Source organism: Monodelphis domestica, chromosome 5 (assembly GCF_027887165.1).
Source record: "Monodelphis domestica isolate mMonDom1 chromosome 5, mMonDom1.pri, whole genome shotgun sequence".
NCBI lineage: Eukaryota > Metazoa > Chordata > Mammalia > Didelphimorphia > Didelphidae > Monodelphis > Monodelphis domestica.
Genome location: NC_077231.1, coordinates 285,355,779 through 285,382,401, shown reverse-complemented (window position 1 = coordinate 285,382,401; position 26,623 = coordinate 285,355,779). Strand labels below are relative to the sequence as shown.

The 26,623-nt window shown below is 34.2% G+C and overlaps 2 protein-coding genes across 3 annotated transcripts in view; one reads left to right on the top strand and one right to left on the bottom strand.

Moving 5' to 3' along the window:
- Positions 1-4,398, top strand: part of ACKR4 (atypical chemokine receptor 4) — a 30,296-nt gene extending 25,898 nt beyond the window's left edge. For both annotated transcript variants that reach the window (XM_056800235.1, XM_007505098.2), the window contains one exon: positions 858-4,398. In XM_056800235.1, coding sequence (XP_056656213.1) covers positions 867-1,919 — 1,053 coding nt within the window. In that variant the 5' untranslated portion in view covers positions 858-866 and the 3' untranslated portion in view covers positions 1,920-4,398. The remainder of the gene's footprint in view (positions 1-857) is intronic.
- The window catches only part of ACAD11 (acyl-CoA dehydrogenase family member 11), an 87,873-nt gene that overhangs the window by 29,999 nt on the left and 31,251 nt on the right, over positions 1-26,623 (bottom strand). Inside the window, exons 10-13 of the mRNA XM_001369357.4 lie at positions 26,444-26,521; positions 24,628-24,766; positions 22,183-22,290; positions 19,700-19,798 (exon numbers count right to left, since the gene is read on the bottom strand). Of these exons, the coding sequence (XP_001369394.2) occupies positions 19,700-19,798; positions 22,183-22,290; positions 24,628-24,766; positions 26,444-26,521 (424 nt within the window). The remainder of the gene's footprint in view (positions 1-19,699; positions 19,799-22,182; positions 22,291-24,627; positions 24,767-26,443; positions 26,522-26,623) is intronic.

The following is a 26,623-nucleotide window of genomic DNA, read 5'->3' as shown; positions in this document are numbered from 1 at the left end:
TTTTTTAGAACTGTACTTTCATTTTTTATTATATAGAGCTATTATCTGGAAATCTACAAAGAATGGGACAACATGATCATTCTTTTTAAACCAAACACTGAAAGCTACTATAATTTTTGTTCTTTAAGAACAGCATATTTCCTAATGGCCAAATACATTTATAATAGTTTACCGCTGGAAGAGAAGTATCTGGCAAAAACAGTTTCTAATGGGGGCTAATACCTCCTGAACAGACACCAAAGTAATTCTGTAAAAATGATTTGTGTGCTTTTTTCAGTCTGGCTGCTGGGAGATGAATTTAACTAACCTCATCTGACAGTTATTTTTGAGTTCATCTGTTAGAACTCCAAACTAGTGGTGGTGGGAGAATTTTGTAAGAGTTTGTGATATTTCTTCATTTGTGTGGCTGAATGGACTCTGCTAAGAGCTGGCTCCATTTTCATTTTTTACTCTTCTTAAATGGATTTCTCTCATCCTTTTGTTTAGTAAGAAAAGTCAATTACCTATTTATTACATTTCCTTAATACAAATCAAGGTATATTTCCAATCTCTCTAATAGTAACTGAAAAAGAAAAAAGTATAAAATAAATGTTTCTGTGGGTATATACTTAACATGGGTTACATTGAAGTTAATTAAGCCCACTTAAAAAAAAAGAAATTCCATTCTGTGCTGACTTACCCCATAGTCAGTTTCTGGAAAGACATAGATATCATTTATTCACTAATTATTGGTTGTGGAATAAGCAGAAGCCTATTTCCTTATAAGGAATGAAAATTAAGTTAAATAAAAACCAGGTTTTCTTTTGTAACATATTCCAATAGACTAGTAACATCCTACTATTGAATCTACATTCTAGATTGTGGCCATGGATCTGGAACACAATCAGTCAACGGATTACTATTATGAGGAAAATGAAGTAAATGGCACTCAGGATTACAGTCAGTATGAAATACTCTGTGTAAAAGAGGAGGTCAGAAATTTTGCCAAGGTATTCCTGCCCACCTTTTACACAGTGGCCTTTATTGCTGGAATTGCAGGGAACTCCACAGTGGTAGCTATCTATGCCTACTACAAGAAACAGAAAACCAAGACTGATGTATATATCATGAACCTGGCAGTAGCAGATTTGCTTCTGCTCATCACCTTGCCATTTTGGGCAGTGAATGCAGTGCATGGATGGGTGCTAGGGATACCAATGTGCAAACTGACTTCAGCTTTGTTCACCATAAACTTTGTCTCTGGAATGCAGTTTCTGGCCTGCATCAGCATAGACAGATACTCTGCCATAACTAAAGACCCGGGTCATCAAAGACTTGGAAGACCATGTTGGATTATTTGTTTCAGTGTTTGGCTTATTGCGATATTGCTGAGCATACCTCAACTTGTTTTTAATACAGTTAATGACAAGAAGAGATGCCTGCCTATATTCTCCCACTACCTAGGCACAACAATTCAGGCGTCAATTCAGATCCTGGAAATTTGCATTGGGTTTGTATTACCCTTTCTCATAATGGGAACTTGCTATTCTATAACCGCCAGGAAACTCATCAAGATGCCCAATGTAAAGAAATCTCGGCCTCTGCAGGTTCTACTGGCAGTGGTGGCTGTCTTCATTGTCACTCAGCTGCCATACAACATAGTCAAGTTCTGGCAAGCCATAGACATCATTTATTCTCTGATTATTGATTGTGAAATGAGTAAGCGCATGGATGTGGCCATACAAATCACAAAAAGCTTGGCGCTTTTTCATAGTTGTCTCAATCCAATCCTATATGCTTTTATGGGCTCCTCTTTTAAAATGCACATTACCAAAATGGTGAAAAAATATGGCTACTGGAGAAGACAGAGATCAAATCCGGAAGATATTCCCTTTGATTCGGAGGGTCTTACAGAGCCGACAAGTACTTTTAGTATCTAGCAGCAGGCAGAACGATCTTTGTTCACTGGGGTGCAGGATGCTGCTCAATATATTCCAGTATGGGAGAACACATACATACTTATCAGAGACTCAAATTTCAGTGTGGGACACTAAGACCTATGTCTAGACAAGACAGTTTTGTGTTTTAAAGCAAAGCATAGCATTAACATATAAGCCAAGTTCCTCCTTGTGACATCCATAAGTCCAGCAGTACACTAAATAAATTAAAACAATAATAGCAACTACAAGAGGAAGAAAGGAAGAAATCCCTACAGAAAACCCAGCAGAGACCCTGTAAATGAACAAGCAAAGAAAATTCCTATGGTAATAAAAGAGACATCATAGAGTAAGAGAATGCTAAGAGAAATCTCTAAATGTAGGGAATAATTCTGCAGAGGGCTAGAATCACAGAAAGGGAAATATCACACACATAACAACCTTAAGAATTACTGGAAGGCCTAGTAAAAGAATCAAGGGAAGAATTAAAGAATGAAATTAAAGCTCTCAATGAAAACCTCAAAATGAGAATGGATGGCTTAGAACTGAAGATGGAAAATCTTTGCCAAGCAGGAGATACCTAGAAAAAGAAAAGAGGGGACAGAGTTCAAACTTTCTAAGATGTAACAGTTATAGCAAAGTTAAAATCTTTTCTGTGAAGTGAGATCTCTTCAATTAAATACAAAAAAAACCTACACATGTTCTCCAGAAAAGCCCAAGGACACTAACAAAGAGAAAAACTAAGATACCTTCATGTAGTCAATGCAGCAGAAAAGGGGATTTACTCACTACATAGAACCAAACAAATGAACAAACAAAAGCCTTAAGAAAATGAGAAAGCCAATAGAAACTTATCCAGAAACAAAATCAGGAGTAGCAGGAACACAGTTAAATATAAAACACTGAGGTCAGCAAAGGTGGACATGAGAAGACTGCAAGCACTGAGGGGAAACTAGCCAGAGGACCCAAGTAAATAAAGGGAAGCCCAGAGCTGGGAAGCCTTAAAACTCTCATAATGTCTGACAGCTCTAGTCTTGAAGACCTAGGAAAGGCAATCATATCCTCTCCCAAGGGACCAGAAGATCTCATTGCTACAATGAGGTATCCACAGCTGGAGTATAAGCAGTCTAGAAACATGGTTTAGGAAGGGAACCAGAAAAAGAGGCAAACCTCCTTCTTAGAAGATTAATCCACATAAACCAGACTCTCAGTATTTGTAGCTACAGACATTGTCAGCCTTGAAAATCTCAGCATTCTGTACAAGGAAGATGTAGGTAAACTTGAGACCTGTTGGCCCATGTACATGAGATATGGGTGTGATCTACAATAATTCTACAAATAAAAATCAGATGGCTCACAGTTCCATCCAAGTATGTTAGAGCAGTCAGACTCTAACCCTGATAAAAGTCCTAATTTAGGAAGGAAAGTTAGAAATATAAATAAACAGAAGAAAATGTTTACAACAAAAGACAAACACAAATAAATAAAACACTTAAGGACATTCACTTTATAAGCCTAATGGAAAAGACTAATTTTACAATGCCAACAGATAGGCAAGAGCCTTGGATGGAGTTATGCTTGCCCATAAGGTCTATTAGAATTTCTGGCAGAGATGAAACATGAAATATACTATTATAAATTAAACTAGAACTTAAGAGGAAAGAATTGGAAGATGAATGAATAGCTCGGCAAAGAAGACACAAAATATTTTTACTTTCTCTTATTTTTTCAATTAAATGTAAAATAATATTAATGTTTTCTGACATTTTGTGATTCAAATTCTCTCCTTCCCTCCCCTAACTCTGAGATGCAAAATCTTATACCAATAACAGACCCCTTGGAAATGAGAATAGACAGAACAGAAATAAAGGACTCCAGGAGAAAGAAGAAATGTTAAAATAAAGTATAAAGAATTTTTAAAGGAGGAAACTTTAAAATATTGCCTATCAAAAACAACTGACCTAGATAACAAACCATAGAGTTAATGACCCAAAAAGTCTATGTATTTTATTTCAAGTAGTGATACAAGAAAACCACCCAGACCCATCAAAACCAGAAGTCAAAGTAAAAATAGAAAGAATTCGCTAATCACTTCCTAAAAGAAACCCTAAAATAAAAATTCCCAGGAACATTGTGGACTAAATTTGGTAGCTACCATTGTAAAAGGACAGAAAAGTTTTGACTATGATATTTCAAAAACCAAAAGATAAAGACTTATAAGAAGAATAATTTTCCTGGCAAAACTGAATATAATCCTACAGGCAAAAATGATTTTTAATGAAATAGAGGAGCATTCCTTATGAAAAGAAAAAAAGATCTCTGAAAACACAGAAATCAAGACAAACTGAGAAAGGTACTGGAGTAACTGGAAAGGAATATACATTGAAGAAATGTTTGTATTATAAAAGGGAGAGAAAGAAATATTTGCTTAGAATTCTAATATCTTCAAAAAATAAAGAAGAGAGTTAAATAAGTTAAATAAGAGAGCCTAAAGATGTTTTTTTTTAAAATGATCTCAAGGGAAGGAAAGGGAGGGATGGGTTGGAAAGGAATATGTTAGGAGGAAAAAAGGGAGAGAGAAGAGAGTAGAAAAGGCTATATTTGCATGAAGGAAAGGGTGGGGAAACATATGTCACCAGAACCTCATTTTCATCTGAACTGGACAAAAGATGGTTAAAAATACACACATGCACACCTGTTAAGTATAGAAAAACATCAAACTCAACAGGAAAAGGGAGGGTAGAAAAGAGGAGGGATTCAAGAGAGGGTAGTGTAAGGGAATCAATATTAGTTATAAGCAAACAGCACTACAGTTTTGAAGAGTAGATTGGGAAGAGAGGCCAAAGAAAAAGACAAAAGACAAGAATCACTGAGTGGGGTCTGGGCATAGAGGAGAGAAGGGGACACTGGAATGCTGTATATCATTCACTAGTACTGAGGACACTTTTTTTCTCACCACTTCCTTTGTAAAGAGGGAGATAGGGGAAGGAGAAGAAAATGGAGAAGAGCATAGAATGGAGAGAACATGATTATTAATCAATATAAAAACATGAGTGGGATGAGTTTGTCTATAAAGTAGAAAAGGAATGCAGAACAGATTAAAAAGCAGAACTTAACAATATACTATTTTCAAGAAACAAACTTGAAATATAAAGATTCACATAGAGTTAAAATAAGGGGCTATGGTATAATTTGTTATGCTTCAGTAGAACTAAAAAAAGCTGGAACAGCAATCATGATCTTAGACAACAGTGGTTATGAGGAATGAAAAGAAAAGTACATGAAGACTTCATAGACAATAAATTAATATAAAATCTTAAGCATGTATAAGCACTGAGTAATAATATCTAATTATAGGAAAAGTTCATTGATTTACAAGAATAAAGAGCTAGTATAACTATCATAGTTGGGGACATTAATGTATCTATTTCAGATTTAGACAAAGCTCATAAAGAAGTTAAAAACCTGAAGAGAACTTAGAAGAACTATATATGATTGATCTTTGGTGATTATTGAATGAGAAAAGGAATATACATATTTCTTAGCTATGCATGGTACACTAAAAAAACTAACCAGGTATTGCTGCATTGTAATCACAAAAGTGTGGAAAAGCAGAAATACTTTAAAAATTCTTTCTGGAGTACAATATAAAAATAAATTACATAGGCCCTTGGAGGAAGTATTAATATTTTTAAACAATATTTCATTTGGTCATTTCAAAACATTATTCATTGGAGACAAAGATCATTTTCTTTTCCTCCCCCCCCCATAGCCCACACACGATTCTATTGGGTTTCACATGTGTTCTTGATTCGAACCCATTTCCATGTTGTTGGTATTTGCATTAGAGTGTTCATTTAGAATCTCTCCTCAGATATGTCCCCTTAACACCTGTAGTCAAGCAGTTTTTTTTGTTTGTTTTTGTTTTTTTACTCCCACAGTATGTCCTCTGCTTGTGGATAGTGTTTTTCTCCTAGATCCCTGCAGATTGTTCAGGGACATTGCATTGACACTAATGGAGAAGTCCATTACATTCTATTGTACCACCTGGTTCTGCTCCTTTTGCTCTGCATCACTTCCTGGAGGTTGTTCCAGTCTCCATGGAATTCCTCCACTTTATTATTCCTTTTAGCACAATAGTTTTCCATCACCAACATAAACCACAATTTGTTCAGCCATTCTCCAATTGAAGGGCATTCCCTCATTTTCCAATTTTTGGCCACCACAAAGAGTGCAGCTATGAATATTCTTGTACAAGTCTTTTTCCTTATTATCTCTTTGGGGTACAAGCCCAGCAGTGCTATGGCTGGATCAAAGGGCAGACAGTCTTTTATTGCCCTTTGGGCATAGTTCCAGAATGGTTGGATCAATTCCCAACTCCACCAGCAATGCATGAGTGTCCCAACTTTGCCACATCCCCTCTAGCATTCACTGCTTTCCTCTGCTGTCATGTTAGCCAATCTGCTGGGTGTGAGGTGATACATCAGAGTTGTTTTGATTTGCATCTCTCTGATTATAAGAGATATAGAGCACTTTTTCATGTGCTTATTAATAGTTTTGATTTGTTTATCTGAAAACTGCCTATTCATGTCCCTTGCCCATTTATCAATTGGAGAATGGCTTGTTTTTTTGTACAATTGATTTAGCTCTTTGTAAATTTGAGTAATTAAACCTTTGTCAGAGGTTTTTATGAAGATTGTTTCCCAATTTGTTGCTTCCCTTCTGATTTTAGTTACATTGGTTTTGTTTGTACAAAAGCTTTTTAATTTGATGTAGTCAAAATTATTTATATTACATTTTGTGACTCTTCCAAGTCTTGCTTGGTTTTAAAGTCTTTCCCTTCCCAAAGGTCTGACATGTATACTATTCTAATTTACTTATAGTTTCCTTCTTTTATTCAAGTCATTCACCCATTTTGAATTTATCTTGGTGTAGGGTGTGAGGTGTTCATCTAAACCTAATCTCTCCCACACTGCCTTCCAATTTTCCCAGTAGTTTTTATGGAATAGTGGATTTTTGTTCCAAAAGCTGGGATCTTTGGGTTTATCATATACTATCTTGCTTAGGTTACTTGCCCCAAGTCTATTCCACTGATCCTCCTTTCTGTCTCTTAGCCAGTACCAAATTGTTTTGATGACTGCTGCTTTGTAATATAGTTTGAGATCTGGGACTGCAAGGCCCCCTTCCTTTGAATTTTTTTTCATGATTTCCCTGGATATCCTTGACTCTTTGTTCTTCCAAATGAACTTTGTTATGGTTTTTTCTAAATCAGTAAAGAAATTTTTTGGAAGTTCAATGGGTATGGTACTAAATAGATAAATAAGTTTGGGTAGGATGTTCATTTTTATTATATTGGCTCGTCCTACCCATGAGCAGTTAATGTTTTTCCAATTGCTCAAATCTAGTTTTAGTTGTGTGGAGAGTGTTTTGTAGTTGTGTTCATATAGTTCCTGTGTTTGTCTTGGGAGATAGATTCCTAGGTATTTTATTTTGTCTAAGGTGATTTTGAATGGGATTTCTCTTTCTAGTTTTTGCTGCTGAGCTGTGTTGGAAATATATAGAAATGCTGATGCCTTATGTGGGTTTATTTTGTATCCTGCAACTTTGCTAAAGTTATTGATTATTTTGATTAGCTTTTTGGTTGAATCTCTAGGATTCTTTAGATAGACCATCATGTCATCCGCAAAGAGTGATAACTTGGTCTCCTCCTTGCCTATTTTAATGCCTTCAATTCCTTTTTCTTCTCTAATTGCTACTGCTAGTGTTTCTAGTACAATGTTAAATAATAGAGGTGATAATGGGCATCCTTGTTTCACTCCTGATCTTATTGGGAATGCATCTAGTTTATCCTCATTGCAGATGATATTAGTTTTAGATATATACTGTTTATTATTTTTAGGAATGACCCTTCTATTCCTATGCTTTCTAGTGTTTTTAATAGGAATGGGTGTTGTATTTTATCAAAGGCTTTTTCTGCATCTATTTAAATAATCATGTGATTTTTGTTGGTTTGCTTGTTGATATGGTCAATTATGTGGATGGTTTTCCTAATATTGAACCAGCCCTGCATCCCTGGTATAAATCCTACTTGATCATAGTGGATGGCCCTTCTGATCACTTGCTGGAGTCTTTTTGCTAGTATCCTATTTAAGATTTTTGCGTCTATATTCATTAGGGAGATTGGTCTATAATTTTCTTTCTCTGTTTTTGGCCTGCCTGGCTTTGGGATCAGTACCATGTTTGTGTCATAAAAGGAGTTTGGGAGAACTCCCTCTTTGCTTATTATGTCAAATAGTTTGTATAGTATTGGGATTAGCTGTTCTTTGAATGTTTGATAGAATTCACTTGTGAATCCATCAGGCCCTGGGGATTTTTTCTTAGGGAGTTCTTTGATAGCCTGTTGGATTTCATTTTCTGATATGGGATTATTTAAGAATTCTATTTCTTCTTCTATTAGTCTAGGCAAGTATTAATATTTAATCCCAAAGAATTCATGGGTCAAAGGAATAAAAATAATAGAAAGTTTCATCAAAGAAAATAACAATAATGAGGGAACATAGCAAAACTGTTAGAAATCAGTCAAAACAATTCTGAGGAGAAAATTCAAATGCTTAAAAATTTTAATACTAGAAAATCTAAACACTTTTATCAACAAATAAGAGAAAGAATAGATAAGTGCATTGGGTATGAAACAAACAAAAAAAAATCAACTAGAAAAGCAATACCACTGAAATTGTAAAAATCAGACAAATGATTTCTACAAATAATTTAACTGGTAAATTAAGCATGAAGCTATTTTAAAAAATAAGAAATTAAATAAACTCAACTGAATATCAGAAAAGAAAATTAAATTGTTTGTATTAAAAAAAAACAAAAAATCACCACAAATGGAGATGAAATAAAAGAAATTGTTGGCAACAATTCTGTTGAATTAAATGCCAACAAAATTAACAATTTAAGAGAAATGGATGAATATCTACAAAATTTAAAATACCTATATTATTATAACAAGGATGAGAAAATTCAAATAATCCAATCTTAGAAAAACAAAATATAAACCAAAGAAAGTCAGATGAGAGAAATGAAACTGCAAATCACTATCACTAATGAATATTAATGCAAATATGTTAAATAGCATGTTGGCAAAGAGAATATAACAACATATGGAAAAGATACATAGTAGGATAAAGTAAGATTACATTAAGTATAATTTTGCTTCAATATGAGGGAAACTGTATACATAACAGATCATATTAGTAACAAAATAATCAAAATCACATAATTATGTCAATGTACATAAAAAAGCTTTTGACAAGATACTTTATGTCAAAAAGATATAAATGTCCCTTTCCTAAATATATTAAAATAGAATCTCTCTTAAAATGAAGAACCAGCATTATAGAGATTGGAGATCAGCCTGAGTCCTTTCCATTAAGATCAGGTCATCTTTTTGCTTAAAATAGTTCTAGAAATGCTAGCAATAGCAATATGACAAGAAAAAGAAATTGAAGGAATAAGCAGAAGCTTGGAAGAAAAAAAAATCTTTTTGCAGATGCTTATTGAAAATGGTGATAAAAATACACAAACTATTTAGGAATCCACCTAAAGGCACAAACAGGAAATACATGACTATAAATTCAAACATTGTTTCCAAACTAAATACAGATATAAATAAGTAGGAAAATATCAATTGTGTTTTTTGTCTCTGCCAATATTATAAAAATGACAACTGTATCTAAGTTAATTTATTTCTTTAATGCCATACTATTCAAAGGACCTAAAGACTACTTTACATAGCTAAGAAAAAATACTGACAAAATTCATTTGGAAAGACAAAAAGTCAATACTCTCAAAGAAAATAATGAAGAAAAAGTGGGAAGGGAAGGGTCCTAAAAGTACAAGTTCTCAAACTATATTAGCCTGTATTAATAGTCAAAACTATTTGGTACTGGCTTAAAAATAAAAAAGTCAATCTGTGGGATAGATTAGGTATTCAACGTTATAGTGGGGGGCTGGCCCACAGCCCTCCCAGGAAAGGAAAGATAAAAGGTTGACCCTGGGGGAAGGATTGGAGCCAAGGAGATGGATAAGAAGCAGGCAGACACACATGTAATATTTAACAATTGAGCTCCACAGAACAAGCCCAGCTACATAACTCTCACAAGGACATGAGACTGTTAAATAGCTTTAAATTAACAACACGCGGTTACCAGGAGTATAGAGATTAGCTGAGAGGAAAAGCACGGTCCTTTAGAGTTGGTACTCTAACCCAGACCACTCCGGTTAGAGGATAGGAGATTAAGAATGAGAGAGAGAGGAGAGGGAGAGAGAGGAGAAGGAGAGAGAGGGAGAGAGAGAGAAGAGAGAGAGAGAGAGAGAGAAGGGGGTGGGGATGGGAGGGAGGGAGGGTGGGAGGGAGGAGAGCATGTGCAGGACTGAGCATGCTCTCTCCTAAGACAATCTTTACATTTTAACTATTTCCCTTGACCATAGGTAGGTGTGGACTGCTACAAATGTAGACAACATATAGAAGCAACAAAGATAGTAACAATGTTTGATAAACCTAAAAACTGCAAATCTTGGTGGAAGGACTCCGTATTTGACCAAAATAAGTTCCAGATGGATATATAATCTCAATAAAAAAATTCAGATCATAAATAAAAAAGAGTAGCCAGGAAAAAGTACCTTTCATAACCATGAATATGGCAAGAGCTCACGTCCAGACAAGGGACAGAGAGGCTCACATAAGGTGAAATGGACAGTTCTGATTATGTAAAATTGAAAAGTATTTTCACAAACAAAATAATTCTAATTAAAATAGAAGGGGAACAGTTAATTGAGGGGAAAAATTTGCCACCAGTTTCTAAGATAAAGGTTTGATATTCAAAATTCATAAAGAACTAATTTTGAGATATAAGAAAATGAGCTATTCCACAAAATGTATAGTCATATCATGAAAAGCCAGTTTTTCTTTTTAAAATTAATTAATTAATCAATTTAGAATATTTTCCCATGGCACATGATTCACGGTTTTCCCCACTCTTCTTTCCTACCCACTCCTGAAGCTGATGAGCAATTTCACTGGGTTATACGTGTATCATTGTTCAAAACCCATTTCCATATTATTCATTTTTGCAATAGAGGAATCTTAAAAACAAAACCCCAAATCCTATACCCATATAAACAAATGATAAATCACAAGTTTTTTTCTTCTGCATTTCTGCTTCCACAGTTCTTTCTCTGGATATGGAGAGCATTCTTTCTCATAAGTTCCTCTGTATTGTCCTGCTAGTAGAAAAGTCTATTATTACATTTGATTGTGCCATATTGTATCAGCCTCTCTGTGTACAATGTTCTCCTGGTTCTGCTCCTCTCACTCTGCATCACTTCCTGGAGGTCGTTCCAGTTCACATGGAATTCCTCCAGTTCATTATTCCTTTGAGCACAATAGTATTCCATCTCCAACAGATACCACAATTTGTTTAGCCATTCTCCAATCAAAGGACATCCCCTCATTTTCCAATTTTTTTGCCACTACAAAGAACGTAGAAATGCCAATTTTTTCAAAGGAAGAAATCCAAACTACGAACATATGAAAAAAATTTAAATTACTAATAGAAAAGTGCACATTAAACTATCTTATACTTGTGAGATTGGTAAAGCTAACAAAAAGGGAAAATTTGAATTGCTGATTGCTGAAAAGTCAGGCATACTGCTTTACAGCTGGTAGAGTAGTGAAATGCTTCATCCATTTTGGAAAGTAATTTTGAATTATGCCCTCCAAATCATTAAGTTGCACAAACTTTTTATCCTAGTAATGCCAATTAGGCCTTCATAACACAAAAAAGATCAAAGAAAGAGGTTAAGACCCATATGTTCACAAATATTTACAACAGTTCTTGTTAGAACAAAAAACTAGAAAGAAAGAGGATCCCTATCAATCAGGGGAATGGCTGAAAAAATGATGGTAAATGAATATAATGAAATATTACTGTGCCATAAGAAATTAAAAAAGGGAAGGTTTCAGAGAAACCTGTGGAGACTTTTATGAAATGATGTTGAGTGAAGTAAGCAGAAGAGGAAAACATGACAAAACACAGTAATTTATATAATGATAACAAGTGTAATGAAAAACAATTAGGAAAGATTCAATTAAATCTGATCACTGATCTCTACCCACCTCCTAAAAGAAGAGTGATGAATTTAAGTTGAAGAATGATCTCTCCATTTTCTGAATAGAAAATATTTACATTTGTTTTGCATGGCTATATTCTTGTTACAAGGATTATAATTTTTTTTTAATTTTGGGAAAGAAGTTTAAAAAGAAGAAACATAAAAAGAAAGCATTTTTTGAACTCTGCAAAATTAAATTACAGGCATAGAATAATTTAAAGTGAGTAGAAGCTGGTCTGTAATAGAGAAGGGAGCATTACTATCTATTTTTTTTAAGGTAGAAAGAGGTTGGAGACTGTCTCAGGCTAAAAATAAATTTTAGCCAAAAGAAGAGCAGGGACAGACCACAGATAAAAATCTGGACTGGGAAAGAAAAAGGAAGGAAGGGGACTGGGATCTTGTTGTTCCCAGTTCCTAGGGACAAACAATAACTATTACATACTTTCCCTCCTCCTTTTCAAGGAAGAAACATTATAATAAGATTTGATGAAGAATAAAAAACCAATCTTAACAATCATAACTATAACCATGAATACAACAAACTCATTTATAAAGCAGAAAGAGTGGAAGAATAAATCAGAAAACCATAGTGATTTGTTATATGTCAGAAATACTCTTAAAACATAAATATTTATATAAAAGTAAAATGAAGATCTGGAAAATTACTTCTTGACTGAATCTGAAAAAGCAATAGTAGAAATCATGACCTCAGACAAGGCAGTAGTTAAAATGAATAAGGTTAAGAGAATTATGTAGGGAAATTATATGCTACTTAAACACACTATGGAAAGTGAAACTATAAGATTTATATATATATATATATATATATATATTTATCAAATGATGTACTACCTAAGTGTTTTAGGTAAAAACTAACTAACTTACAGCAATACCTAAATAGTAAGAAAATAGTTGCTTGTGGCGAATATTGTTTATTCCAACTCAAACATCTAACAGAAAGATAGGCAAGAAATTAAGGATTTGAATAGAATGTAAGATATGATAGCTCTGTAATGAATACTCAACATGAAACTTTTAAAATGCACATAATTTTCTTTCATGCAGTACATTTGCAAAATAAGATTGTATGTAAAGAACTCATGAATTTACAAAGGGAGAAATGTTAAATTCTTTAGAGAACATATCACAAGTATATTAATTGAACCTATCCATTACTAAATAATGATAGAACGTTATCCAAAATACTGAAAAAATTTAAAAAACAAATCAGGAAAAAATTACATTAAATACAATGGCATTGAGTGACAGGTGAAGCTAAAAAGAGGGGAATATATGTATCTTTGCTTAAAAGACAATAAATTAAACATGTAAATAAGAATCTAGAAAAATTTCTACTACAAACAAGTACAAAAGGAGAAAATTCTAAAATCAAAGAAGAAACAATGGAACTGAAACATTATGAGTTCTTAAAATGAAAAGGTTCTTGTTAAATCAATAATATAAATTATCTAGTTTGCCAAAAGAGGAAAATTAAATGATTAAAAATAAAAACCAGAAGGAAGAGGAACTCATGAAAAATTGAAAAGAAACCAGAAGATACTATACCCATTTTTTTGACCAAAAAACAAAATCTCCCAAATGGAATTAATGGATTAAAAGTAAAAATGTCAAGTTAATGAAACAGGAAATAGGCAATATAAATAATTAATCTCAGAAAAAATTATTTCAATCATAAATAATTACCTGGGGGAAGGAACCCTGCTCCATATTTAGAAATTATTTCTTTCAAACATTTATTTATCTAACTTATCTTATTTATCTAATAACTTCTATGTTACATAAAGAAGATATCTTACCAATTTCCAATTACCAATGAGGTAAAATGTGATCCTGATACCCATCAGGAAGTGATAAAGCAGAGAAAGACAATACAGACATATATCATTAATAAAATATTTGTAAATCTGTGAAATAAATTATTAATAAAGAGGCTATAGTAATATATCCACAAAATTATTCATTATGATTAGGTTGGAGTTTTTAAAGGAATGTAGATAATGAAAATTAGGAAAACTAAAATGGCAATAACAAAAGTTATATAATCACATCCTTATAACAACACTGGATGCAAAAAATACGTTTAATAAACTGCAGCGTTTATTTTATATTAAATGCTAAAAAGAATGCAACTAAAAGAACCTTTTCTTAACAAGATTAAAAGCACCCATCTAAAACTAATAGCTAGTTCTCAAGTGGAAATACAAGAAGCTTTCCCAATAAAATAAAGGATTCAGAAAGAATGCCCCCTATTTCCATAATTTGATAAAGACCTAAAAATGCTATGAAAGAAAAGGCCGATGAATGAATAAGTAGAGGCAAAGAAATAAGAAAAAAAAAATCCAAGTACCTGGATATGAAAGTTTAGTTAGAGAAGAGATGGGGGGAGGGGCAGAAATGGTCAAAATAAGCATTTCCATAGCACCCTCTATGCATAAGGCACTGTTTATTAACATTTTTTATATAAAGTATTTTATTTGATTCCCACAATAACCCCTAAGAAGTAAATGCTATTATTATCCCCATCTTACAGTTGGGAAATTGAAGGAAACAGAAGCTAAGGTTGTCCAGAGTTTATAGGAAGCAACCAAGGCTGGATTTGAACTCAAGTCTTTCTGACTCAAATACCAATACACTATTCACACTAGAGAATTGCTGAAAAAATTTTTCTTATCAATATCTTCAATAAAGTAACACAAAAAACAAATAAAATATAAAATAAATCCAGAAAAATAATTTATATATAAGTATAAATATACATATATATGTATGGTTAGTAGAGTTCTACTTATTATAGTATATATGCTATAATTATAGTATAGTTATACATAGCATATATGCTCAATTAGGTTTAGAATAAGGTACTTTAACCATTTTTTTAAATATTAAAAACAAAAGCAAATCAGTTCTGTAGCTTTTGATTTTGTTGAAAATACATTTTATAAAGAAATGTAGCAAACTGTCTGGGAAAATACTTTCTGCCTTGTTTACATAAGAGAATTTATTAGTTCAGCAATTATCTTCCAGAGTTCCAAATGCTCTGTATGTTCATAAACAAAGAACTGGAGGAAAGTGGCTTCAATCAAGCCTACAATAAACTTCATTTTTGCCATTTCTTTGTTTCTCTAGGTCATTTAGAGATAACTGAAAATGACTGTTAGTTTCATTCACATTTAATGTCCAAACATCCACAAGTTATAGATTTAGTACTCTACCAATCAAATTACCTAAAGGATATTGTATAGAATAGTATAAAATAATTTAAAAATTCATTTTGGGTAATCAAAAGTTTAGAATATCAAGGTACATAAGTAAAAAAAGTAGGAAGGAAGAACTCACTGTTATTTGATCTTATTATACTAAACAGTATAAATTATCAAAAATTTTTGGTCCTGGATTAAAAATAGAAAAATAGATCAATAAATCTTATTCAAAAAGACAACAAAATATATAAAATGTCTAGAAGTCAATGTACCAAACCAATATACTCTATAGTGTGAGGAGTGAATCAAACTTTGTCTGTCAATCAGAAATTTTTAAATTAATCAACCAAAAACTTAAACACCCCTACTAAAACACTAAGTAAGGGAGTTCACAAACCACTTACTAGAGTGGGTGACAACTCCGGAGGCCACTGATCACCCCCTGGGCAATGCTAAGCAAATTGAAAGACTGCAATTGGTTCCTGTACGGTGGAGGAAGGGACAAGAAGTGATGTGGAAAAAGAACTATAAAGAGTTCTGAACTTCTTGTCTGGGGATCTTTGGCTACTGACTTGGCTTTTGGAGGTGGCTATGAACTTGACCTCAGCTTGGACCTTGACGTTGGCTCTTGGACTGCTTCTTGGAGGACTTCTCCTGGATCTTCTCCTTTGGACTTTGTCTTGGGTGAGTGAGTAGTTGGCCTTCCTTTCCTGGCTTCTGGAGAAATTAGTTCTAGAGAGGCCTTCCTTTCTAGGAGGAGCCTACATTGGGGAAATCTTTGCACAAGCCACCACCAGGTCCTCTGGCTGAGGGTTACTGAGCCCTGTTGGGGCTGAGTCAGACATTGGAGCAACATTTAGTGTGATAGGCTAGACATTTTCTCTACTCTCTTTTTATATTTCTTTACTTAAAAGTCATTTTGACTTGAGCTATAATATCTTTAAATTGGTGACCATAATATTACATTAGAATTCTCATATTAGCATGAAACCTAAGTTTTAAATTCTTACAATAGATAAAACTGCAATAAATTTTTTTCCCTTGTTAAACCCTTACCTTCTGTCTTGGAGTCAATACTGTGTATTGGCTCCAAGGCAGAAGAATGGTAAGGGCTAGGCAATGGGGATCAAGTGACTTGCCCAGAGTCACACAGCTGGGAAGTGTCTGAGGCCAGATTTGAACCTAGGACTTCCCATCTCTAGGCCTGGCTCTCAATCCACTGAGCTACTCAGCTGCCCCCAGCAATCTTTTTAAAGAAATAAAAATGTAATGAATGAATGTGATCATTACTGAACTGTATTCGTTTTTTTAAAGGATTCATTTTATTTTATTTTTAACATTACCTCTTTATTGATTTATAATATTTTTCCATGTTTATATGATTCACTTCCTTTCCTTCCCCTCTCCCAAAGTCAACAAGCAATTCCACTGGATTGTACAAATGTCACTTGATACCCTTTTCCATATTATTCATTTTTGCTACAGAGCAATTTGTTAAAGCCTAAACCTCAAATCACATCCCCATATATACATGTGATAAGTGATGTCATATGTTTTGCTTTTGCATTTTTATTCCCATGGTTCCTTCTTTCAGTGTGGATAGCATTCTTTTACCTAAGTCCTTCAGGAGTGTCCTGGTGGGTTGTATTAGTTTACCAAATATATCTATATCTACATCTATCTATCTATCTATCTATCTATCGATCTGTCTATATCTATATTTAATAATCCATACTTGCCATCTTAGAATCAAGCAGAAGAGCTATAAGGGCTAGACAATTGCCCAGGATTACACAGCTAGAAAGTATCTGAAGCCAAATTTGAACCCAGGACCTCCCATCTCTAGGCCTGGCTCTCAGTCCATTGAGCCACCCAGCTGCCTCCTTAACAAATATTTTTTAAAAGCCTAAATCAATTTACATCAAACTACCAAGGAGATTACTCTATGAAGCAAAATAATAAGATTAATTTGAAGGAGCAAAAAATCCTAGACTATCAACAGGAAATTATGAAAAACATAAGAATTGGGGGCAAGGTAGGCCTAGAGATCTAGCCTCTGGCACTGCCTAGCTTTGTGACCTTGGGCAAATTATTTCCTCCCCTTTGTCTAGTCCTTACCTCTCTTCTGCCTTGGAACAAATACACAGTGATTAAAGATTAAAAGCTTTTCTTCAAAAGATAAATGGTCAAAGAAAAACAATGGTTTTCAAAAGAAGAAATACAAACTATTCATAACCACATTAAAAATATGTTCAAGATCACGAACTATCAGGGAAATGAAAATTGAAACATATGTGAGATATTTCTCTATCCACACCAAACTAGCAGAGAGGCTAACTAATGGGGAAATTGATTGTGAGAGATGCTATGGGACGGAAAGCATGTTAACTGACTGCCAGTGGAAGTGTGAATTGGTTTAAACATACTAGAAGACAATTATGAATTATGCAAAAAAATTGATATATTTTTTTACTCCTCTTGACATAGTAGATATTCACAACTGACATGACACAAGGAGGTTACTGATCACAAGACCAATTATACTTGCAAAAATATTTGTAGTAACAATATTTTTGATAAGAAAAGGCCAAAAGCAACATTTGTGCTCAATGAACTGGAGAATTGTTGAATAAATCAATGTCATGAAATATAATAAGGGAACAAAAAATACTGTTGCACTGAGGAATGATGACTATGAAGAATTCAGAGAATGACTGGAAAGGACAAATCATAGGATGACCATAACAACGTATATAAAATCAACAAGCAGAGACAACAAAACTCTGGTCAAAAATGCTAGTCAATTTTAGTATGTCAAGGTTAAAGAACATTTCCCTCCTTTCTGTGAACAATAAACTACCTATCCTCGGGGCCACTGAGGAGTTTCAGTAGTAACAAAGGAACATAAATAAGGAGTTGAAAGGGACCTTAGAGATTATTTTTCAAATGGAGTTGAGGCCCAGAGGCTTGGAGACTAGCCCAAGATTACACAGGAAAAAAGTAAACCAAGCCAGGATTCTAGTATCAGTCCTGATTCCCTGTTCCATATGCTTTCCACTGGCCCATAAAGTCTCAAAACATTTATCTACATTTAAAAATAATCCAAAATGGTATGAACATTTTATATCATAAAAAATAAAATAAAATGAATTTGCAACACTACTAGGGCCTCAGGCCATAATGGGACTAATATCTATAAATGAGTTATTCAATTATTTTCTATATCTCTACCTGACCAAACTGAAAACTCCTTGTGTTTTCCACAATGCCTAACACTATAAAGAAATATTTATAAAGTAGGTATAAATGTTACTGTTACAAGATACTTTTACTTTTCTGGAATTTCATATACAATAGATCCTTTTCAAAATTAGGTTAAAATATGCTTATATGATAATAATCTTAAGGGGCTCTAGAAAAAAATGTCTCCTGCTTCATAAGTGTCTTTATATAATCCCAGTAAAGATAATGCCTAACCAAAAAGAGGACAAATATGTTTTTCAGGCTTAAAAAAATTTTGGGAGGGTCAGATTTCTGGATATACTTTTGTTTCCCTGATACAGCCTTTTGATGATACTTTATCTCTCTTAGTAAATGTTAAATTTATTATTATATACAGGATGAATTCCTCAGCTTCTATTTAGCTAACTTCTAGTTTTTATCATTTCCTAAAGGGCTCATTAGTTTACATGAGACCACTACTAATTGCTGACTATACAATTTCTTATCACTCTCTAATGTTCCTTATCTTAAACTCAGAGAAGCTTTTTAAAGTAATAAAAACAGGGACAAAAAGAAATCATTTTGATCAGACCAATCTATACACAGCACATTGTCTTAAAAAACTGTACCTAATATTCATATAAATCATGTGAACACATGTAGTACAAATATTACAAAAACCCCCAATATGGTAAACATTCTTCATTCTGATTAAAATTAAGCTATGGTGATTAAATGTTGGTTTTTTGATTACAAACTTTAATGATGTGATTTGATGAACACATTTTTCCTACTGAGATGAATGTCACATAATCAAGATATTTCATGTCAAATTTCCACTCATACTTAAAAATTAGAAGAGAAAAATGAACCCTTAATTGTCCACAAATAATTTGATTTGAAAATTATGAAAATACTTCAAAAGTACTATTTTTATTCAATTTCATTTTAACTCAATTTAACTCAACTTCAAAATTTATTTTAACTCAATTCTTTTTTAAGGTTTTAAAATTAAATTTTACTTTTTTCTCAACAAAGATCTGCCTTATCTCCCTTTCATCTCTCCCAGCCCCCTAATTTAAGAAAGCAAGAAAAAACAGAACTGCTGAAAGTCATGGAATTCTGATGTCCAGCAGCTCTGTCACAGCCATAATTGGGTGTACTCACCACTGCTCCACCATTTCTTGCCATTGATGACATAGTTATTACCATCTCGTTCAATGGTACATTCAATATTAGTAGCATCACTGGAGGCAACATTAGGCTCTATAAGGAACCAAAAGTTAAATTTAAATGAACATATAAACTATCACAGTTGGGAGGAAATGTGAACACTCAATATTTCAGTGCCCTGTACCTGAATGGATCTGAGTTTTATTTCAAGTGTCTTCATTAATAAAGTGACTTGGCAAGAAGCCTTTTAATTTGCCAAAGCAAGACAAAAAATACTGCTATCTTGTTTCATTGAAGAGGTATAAGCTCTATGAATCCAGAGTCCCCTTGGGTATAGAATTCATTTCTTTCTATCAATTCAGTGACTAACTTGCTTCTTGCACTTGCACATTTAATTCCCTTTATCCATATTATTTCATTCCCTCATACTCATTCAAGCCTTCAACACTTGCCCAAATTCAATGCCTTTAGGAGGTCATCTCAGAATGACTCTCAGCTGCAGACTGTCTGCTCTAACTCAATATCACCTTGGTAATTGTGTTATAAGCAATCAGCTTCTATTATATTTATTTGTATTTGTATTGTTAACAGGTTAAATAAATGGGTTTTATTCCATTATTTTGTAGGTATCTACTTGACTAGAATGAAAACTCCTGTTTCCCACAGTGCCTAATACTATAAAGAAATATTCATAGATTAGGCATAAATATTATTGAATTAAGAGGAAAAACTGGTTTCTCCAAGGAAAAGGCTAATGTAACATATAGCAGATGAGAATCTGAACTTTACCAAAAAATTATAAAAATATTTTGTATATCTTAAATTCTACACCTGTGAAAATGTACAGCCATAATAGATTTGAGTTTTAATTCTAAATTAAAAAATGAAACTATAAAACTTCATTTTGAAGACTTTTAAAAAACTATTTCCTCCCATTATGCCAAAATGAAGTCAAACATTCTTAGATAAAATATTTCATTAGACATTTTTCAAACATACCATTCTAATTTGGACCAGATGTTTAACATTCACCAGAGTTCCATTTGTATTGGCTCAAGAAAAAGCTAAACATTTTGAGAATTCTGTTATGAACCTAACATCAAGATGACTAAAACTACCCAAGAAAAAACAGTATGAAATGGCCATAAAGAACAATGTGAGTAATGGAATCATTGTCACAAATTTTTTCAATTCAATTTAAAAAATATTATTAAATTCCTACCATGTGCACTGATGATACAAGTAAGAAAAAGACAGTCACCAGAGAGCAGATGTCATCTTCCACAGAGTGACACCTTGTGTGACAGACTGGGAATCAACTAGGAAGCAGGATTTTACCAGAGAGTCAATTCACCAAAGGATCTTTAAAAGGACAAGATGTAGCTATTAATTACCTATTAATGGGTGGGTGAAGGTTGAGTGAGGAGGCCTTGGATGCAAATATTTACCATCTATAGCAAGTGTTATCTTTCTAGTCACCAGTAACAATTTCCAGTCAAACCTGTCAAACCTGCCTTTAGAGTGTGGAATCCATATGCTGCAGAAAGGCCCTCAGGCATCACCAAACATTTATGAAGGTGTAGTGCATGCAAGGCATTAGGTGCTAGGTGCTGACACAAAGAAAGGCAAAAGCCAGTCCCTGTTACCAGGGACCTCACAATCTAATGGGGGAGACAACATGCAAACAACTATAAATTGGAAATAATCAACAGAGGGAAGGCACTAAAATTAAGGGGGGGTTGGGAAACATCCTGTAGAAGGTGAGACTTTAGATGGGACCTGAAGGAAGCCAAGGGGCTGAGATAAGAAGAGAAGGTGTTCCAATAATTGGGGACAGTTAGCCAAAATCCTGGAGTGAGGAAATGGAGAATCTTGTGCAAAGAACAGCAAGGCCACCAGCATCACTGGACCTCAGAGTACATGAGGAGTACACATGAGATGGGCAGGAAGGGGCCAGGTTTGCAGGCAGGATTTTTATGTTTGATCTTGGAGGTAACAAGGAACTCTTAGAGTTCACTGAGTGTGGTGGAGCCAAGGTCAGCTTCTGTTTTTGGAAGTTCACATTGACAATTAGCAGAGGATGGATTGGAGAACTGAGGCAGGGAGGTGAAGTAGGAGGGTATTGCAATGCTCCATACATGAGAGGATGAGACCCTTTACATGGGCTGGCAGGGTCAGAGGAGAGAAGGGAGAATGTGGGAGAATACTATGAAGGTAACACTGACAGACCCTGGCAACAGACTGGGCATGTGGGAAGGTGAGAGAAAGGAGTAAAGGCTGACATCTAAGGTTGGGATGATACGTAACAATAGTAATAGGGAAGTTAGAGGGAAAGGTTTTGAGGGAAAGACAAGGAGTTGAGTTTTTGGATTTGATGAGTTCGAGATTTCTACAGGACATCCAATTTGAGATGTCCAACAGGCAGTTGGAAATATAAAACTGGAAGTCAGCAGAGAGGCTAGGGACAGACAGGTTACCTGTCATGCAGAAGCAAGATTTAATTCTTCCTTGAAGAAGAGGTTCAAGCCACTGTTTCTTCTGTTCTTCATTTCCGTATAAATGAAGTACCTCCATATTTCCTGTGTCTGGGAAGTGATAAGAAGTATAGGTTTGCACCAAAATTTCAACCATCTTGAAATTAATAGCTTTGCATGATAATTTAAAAAATGATTTAAAACTAGTTTTACATAATTATTTTTTAACTAATAGCTTTACATAATGATTTTAAATCACCAAAAATTATCTTAGACCTTAAGGTAACAATAGTTTAAGCTTACAGAATGATTAAGCCTATTGAAATCTTAGTTGTAACTTTTATATAGAAAATTCATTGGTGTTTTTATTTAAGTTAATTTAAGCCAAAATCTTGGCCAGTTAGAGCACAGCACTTATGAGACCCAAGGGACAAGATCTCTTGAAGAAAAAAGTTTCATGGGCAAAGATTGTATCTTGAAATTTGAATGAATGCCTTGCAAAAACACTCTTTTGGTCAGGACGAACAAATATGAGAGTGCATCCTAGTATCATTACTGAAAAAAGAATGTAGGGTCCAGTGAGGCACACCTAAATTCTCAGCTCCCACAAATGCCAACATTCCTCTCTTGGAACCTTTGATTATACTATTCTGTGCACCTGGAATGCCTGTCCTGCCCTACCCTGCCCTCTCAGGCTATCACTCTCCACCCTATCACTTGACTCCCCCAAAACACACACACACACACACACACACACACACACTAAAAGATAGGGTTATTATTAATAAGACAATAATCTTTAAACAACTAGTAGGAAGTTCAGTGGTCCATGGGAATCAAGAGACTGAAGTTCTAGTTCTGGTTCTACCACTAATTTGCTGTAGGACTTTGGTCAAATCCTTCATCTATCCTAGGCCTCCAATATATCCGTCTCCTCCAATATAAAATAAGAGAATTATACTTGACTGATTTCCAAGGACTCTTCTAGGTCCAAGAGTCTGTGATCTAGATATAATTGTCCATACTATAAACAACCAGTAAATATAGGAAATAATTCATGCTTTGCACATAGTATGCCCTTAATGCTTATTGCATTGATGTAAAGATAAAGAATAATTTATCACAGACTTCATGTTATTGCTTCTACTTTTGAAACTTTTAGGAATGATTTAGGCATTCTGAGTTGTAGTTAATTAATATTTTAAAAATTATTTAAATCTCCCCAAACATTCCTATAGAGAACATTCACTTCTCTATTTCACTTGGAAATGCTTCAAGCACTTGAGGCTAGAACACACTGTGCCAAAGCTGAAGGCCGAGGTAATGTTCAGATAAGGAAAATATCTCTCCAAATATCTGGTGCTTTTAATCTACTTAGGAAGTCTTCAACTACTTTTAGAAGTTGCTGACTCTACTTTAGTACAATTTAGTACCTCTGGACTAATTTCAGAACATTGGTAAAATGTTTAGTGAAACTATGATAAAAGAGAAAATCATAGAGGAGAACTGAAAGGGGTTTGGGAGATGATATAACTTTCTCATTTTGTACAAGAGGAAACGGATGGCCTTAGAACTTCAACGCCACGCCCACAGTCATACCACTATTATGGCGAAACTGCATTAGGATTAGATCTCTTACAGGGTTCAGTGTCCTTTCCATTTTATTTTGCCTCTTGGGTAGAATGATTTGCTAAGCCTATGGAAATGAACTTTAATCTCAGAAACTCAAGGGATAGGTTTATATATAGCAATTATACTAATTACTAGGACTTTAACTTTGCATTAACGTCATAAAGTGGGAACAGAATGGTATAGCTAATAATGCAGTGTTTGGAAAAAACATGGCATGAGCCAGAGTTTAAGTCATCACTAATGGTTGCCCAGGATGTTTCTTAATGTAGCATAGTCCCATAGTTTAAGCACCAGGGAACTTGCTGTCTAGATAGTATTTGCTCTGATATACAGAATACATCTAGTGTAGTTATTTGCCAATTCCACCACATCAGTGGTTCCCAGGCAGTATGATGGCCAGAGGCCATGTGACCTGCTCAGGGAGCAAAGGGCCTTCCCTACTGGTCCCCAATGTCTACATGAGTGGCACCTTCTTCAGGAGACCATAAAATTATACTTGTGCAATAGGCTAAAGTCCAGGCAGCATAAAAGAACCCTCCACTGAGTTGTCTTTGCAATTTTGCCTCATTTGCACATGCCAAGGGATCTTCATTAATGCAGAAGCATGAACAAAGAAGGAATTGACTGTATCATTACAAGGACCAGCAACCAGATGCCTCTAACTAAAGGTTTAGGTGTTGTTTTATAACCCCCAAAAAATCTTTGTTTCTAAGATTATGAAATGTTATCTCCTTTACTTAAAGAATCATTTAAAAATATTGCTTAGAATATCAGATAAAACTACATTTATGAAATAATATTAAATAATTCTGTAACCTGGTGCTTGGCAGTTGAAAATATCTGGAGCAAAAAAGCATTTTCCTGTTTCTTCAGCGATCAGTGCATAATCCACCTGGCTAAGGCCACTGACAGCTGGCAAAAAGAGGTTCCAGAGTCCCTCAGCTTTGGCCATTTCCTGTCAAAGTGATGAATAGATATCTTCAAAGTTTGCTTGGATCCTTCGATCTTAAATTCATATCCACACCCCAAGAAATATATCACATTGAAATGTTTTATTTCTACAACTTAAAAAAATCTTCTGGGTCCTAATGAATATATTCACTCTATCACTGCTCTGATTTTTTTGCAAATGAAGGCTGTTTTTCAACTTCAAGAAGAATTTTCTCTCTTGTCACCTTGTCTCTTATGCTATGTTTACAAGCTCTTCTCTAGTTCCTCTGGATGTGGTTTTAAAAACTTAATTCACTTAGACCCCATACATCCATGCATGACTATGCAAAGCACCATGAATTATACTCTCCCAACTTTTAGAAGTATTTTTATTGAATATACAAAGGAAGAAATTCAAATTGTAATTCACAACAATTTGCAAATGGTCACACTTCCTCTTACCTTGCTTTATTCATAATATAGGTATACCTGGCATAAGAAGGGTTTTTGATTCTATTATTATTCTGTTATGTTTCTTTTCTGTAGCTGCTAAGACTTTATCACATTGTAAAAACTGGATACTGAATACCTTGTTCTGTGTCAGAATTTATTTTTTAGTTTTCTTTTTAAAAAATTAATTGTTGATATTATCAACATGAATTGTGTGGATATGTATACACATGTATGTTGATATGTGAATGTATATGTGTACATATACATACATATGCAATTAATTATATATATACAGTCACATATATGTTGAATGAAGACATTGGTGGAGGATGTAAAATACATCAGTCCACTTGACTCGTTGAAATTAATTTAATTTTCAAATTTTCTATCAAGTCTTTACTTATTATCTTTTTTCTTTGTTTAGTTACATAGTAGAGCTGTGACCTCTGGATCATTTGTTTCACAATCAGGCTGACAACTGTACTGCTCATGTTTGTACCGGCTCTTGCTTCAAAGTTCCGCATCCCATATTTAACTCCTGACCCAAATTCCATCCTCTTAACAACAACAATAATAAGGCGTTATATCTGGGTTTTCACTATTCACCAGTACTTGCAACTGGTTTAATAACTTTTTGATGTTAAAGAAACTTTGCTCATTTGTCATCTAAATGAAGAAAACCGAGGACTTTGGAGGACACAGCTATCCTGCCACAAATTCTGTCCTCTCCTCTGCTCTGTTTACCATAGCTGGATCCTCTGTCCTCTGGCTTTTGCTTTATCTAGCCCACTGACTGTCTACACCAATTTTTGTATTCTTTTACTTAAATCAGGACACGGTCATGAACCTGGACCCTCAAAGGCAGAGTACAAACTCTTCAGGTACTACCAATTGGGAAGACTTTGAGGAGGACCAGATGTCTTTTATCTGAGGACCAGCCCTAGCTAAGCATGGAATGGTTCACAGTAGGCCATTAGGTGATGAATTGTTTTCAGATACAGCAACTTGGGAAGACTCTTTAATAAGGTATGAAAGAGCTTTCAGTCTGTAGGAGAAGTGAGTACCCACAGTGAGGAAATTCTTCAAGTATGAAATTCTGTGTGTCATAAATTACATGTAGAATTCATTACATGTATGTTGTATGATTCAGCGTATCTAAATATAAACCTATTTAAATATTTGACTAAGGCTACCATCACTATTTGTTTTATCATATTTATAAAATGCTAAAAAAGATTATTTTCAGTACCTGAAGTTTTTCAATCACTACAGGTCTTTTCCACTTGTCCAGTGAATTTTCATTGCGAATATAGAACTCTATTACCTCCTTAAAATAAAAATAAAATGTTAATTCATTAAAAAATTGAACAACATCATTAATGGTATCTACTATCACTCATCCATTTCACTAACTACTACCAAATTTCCA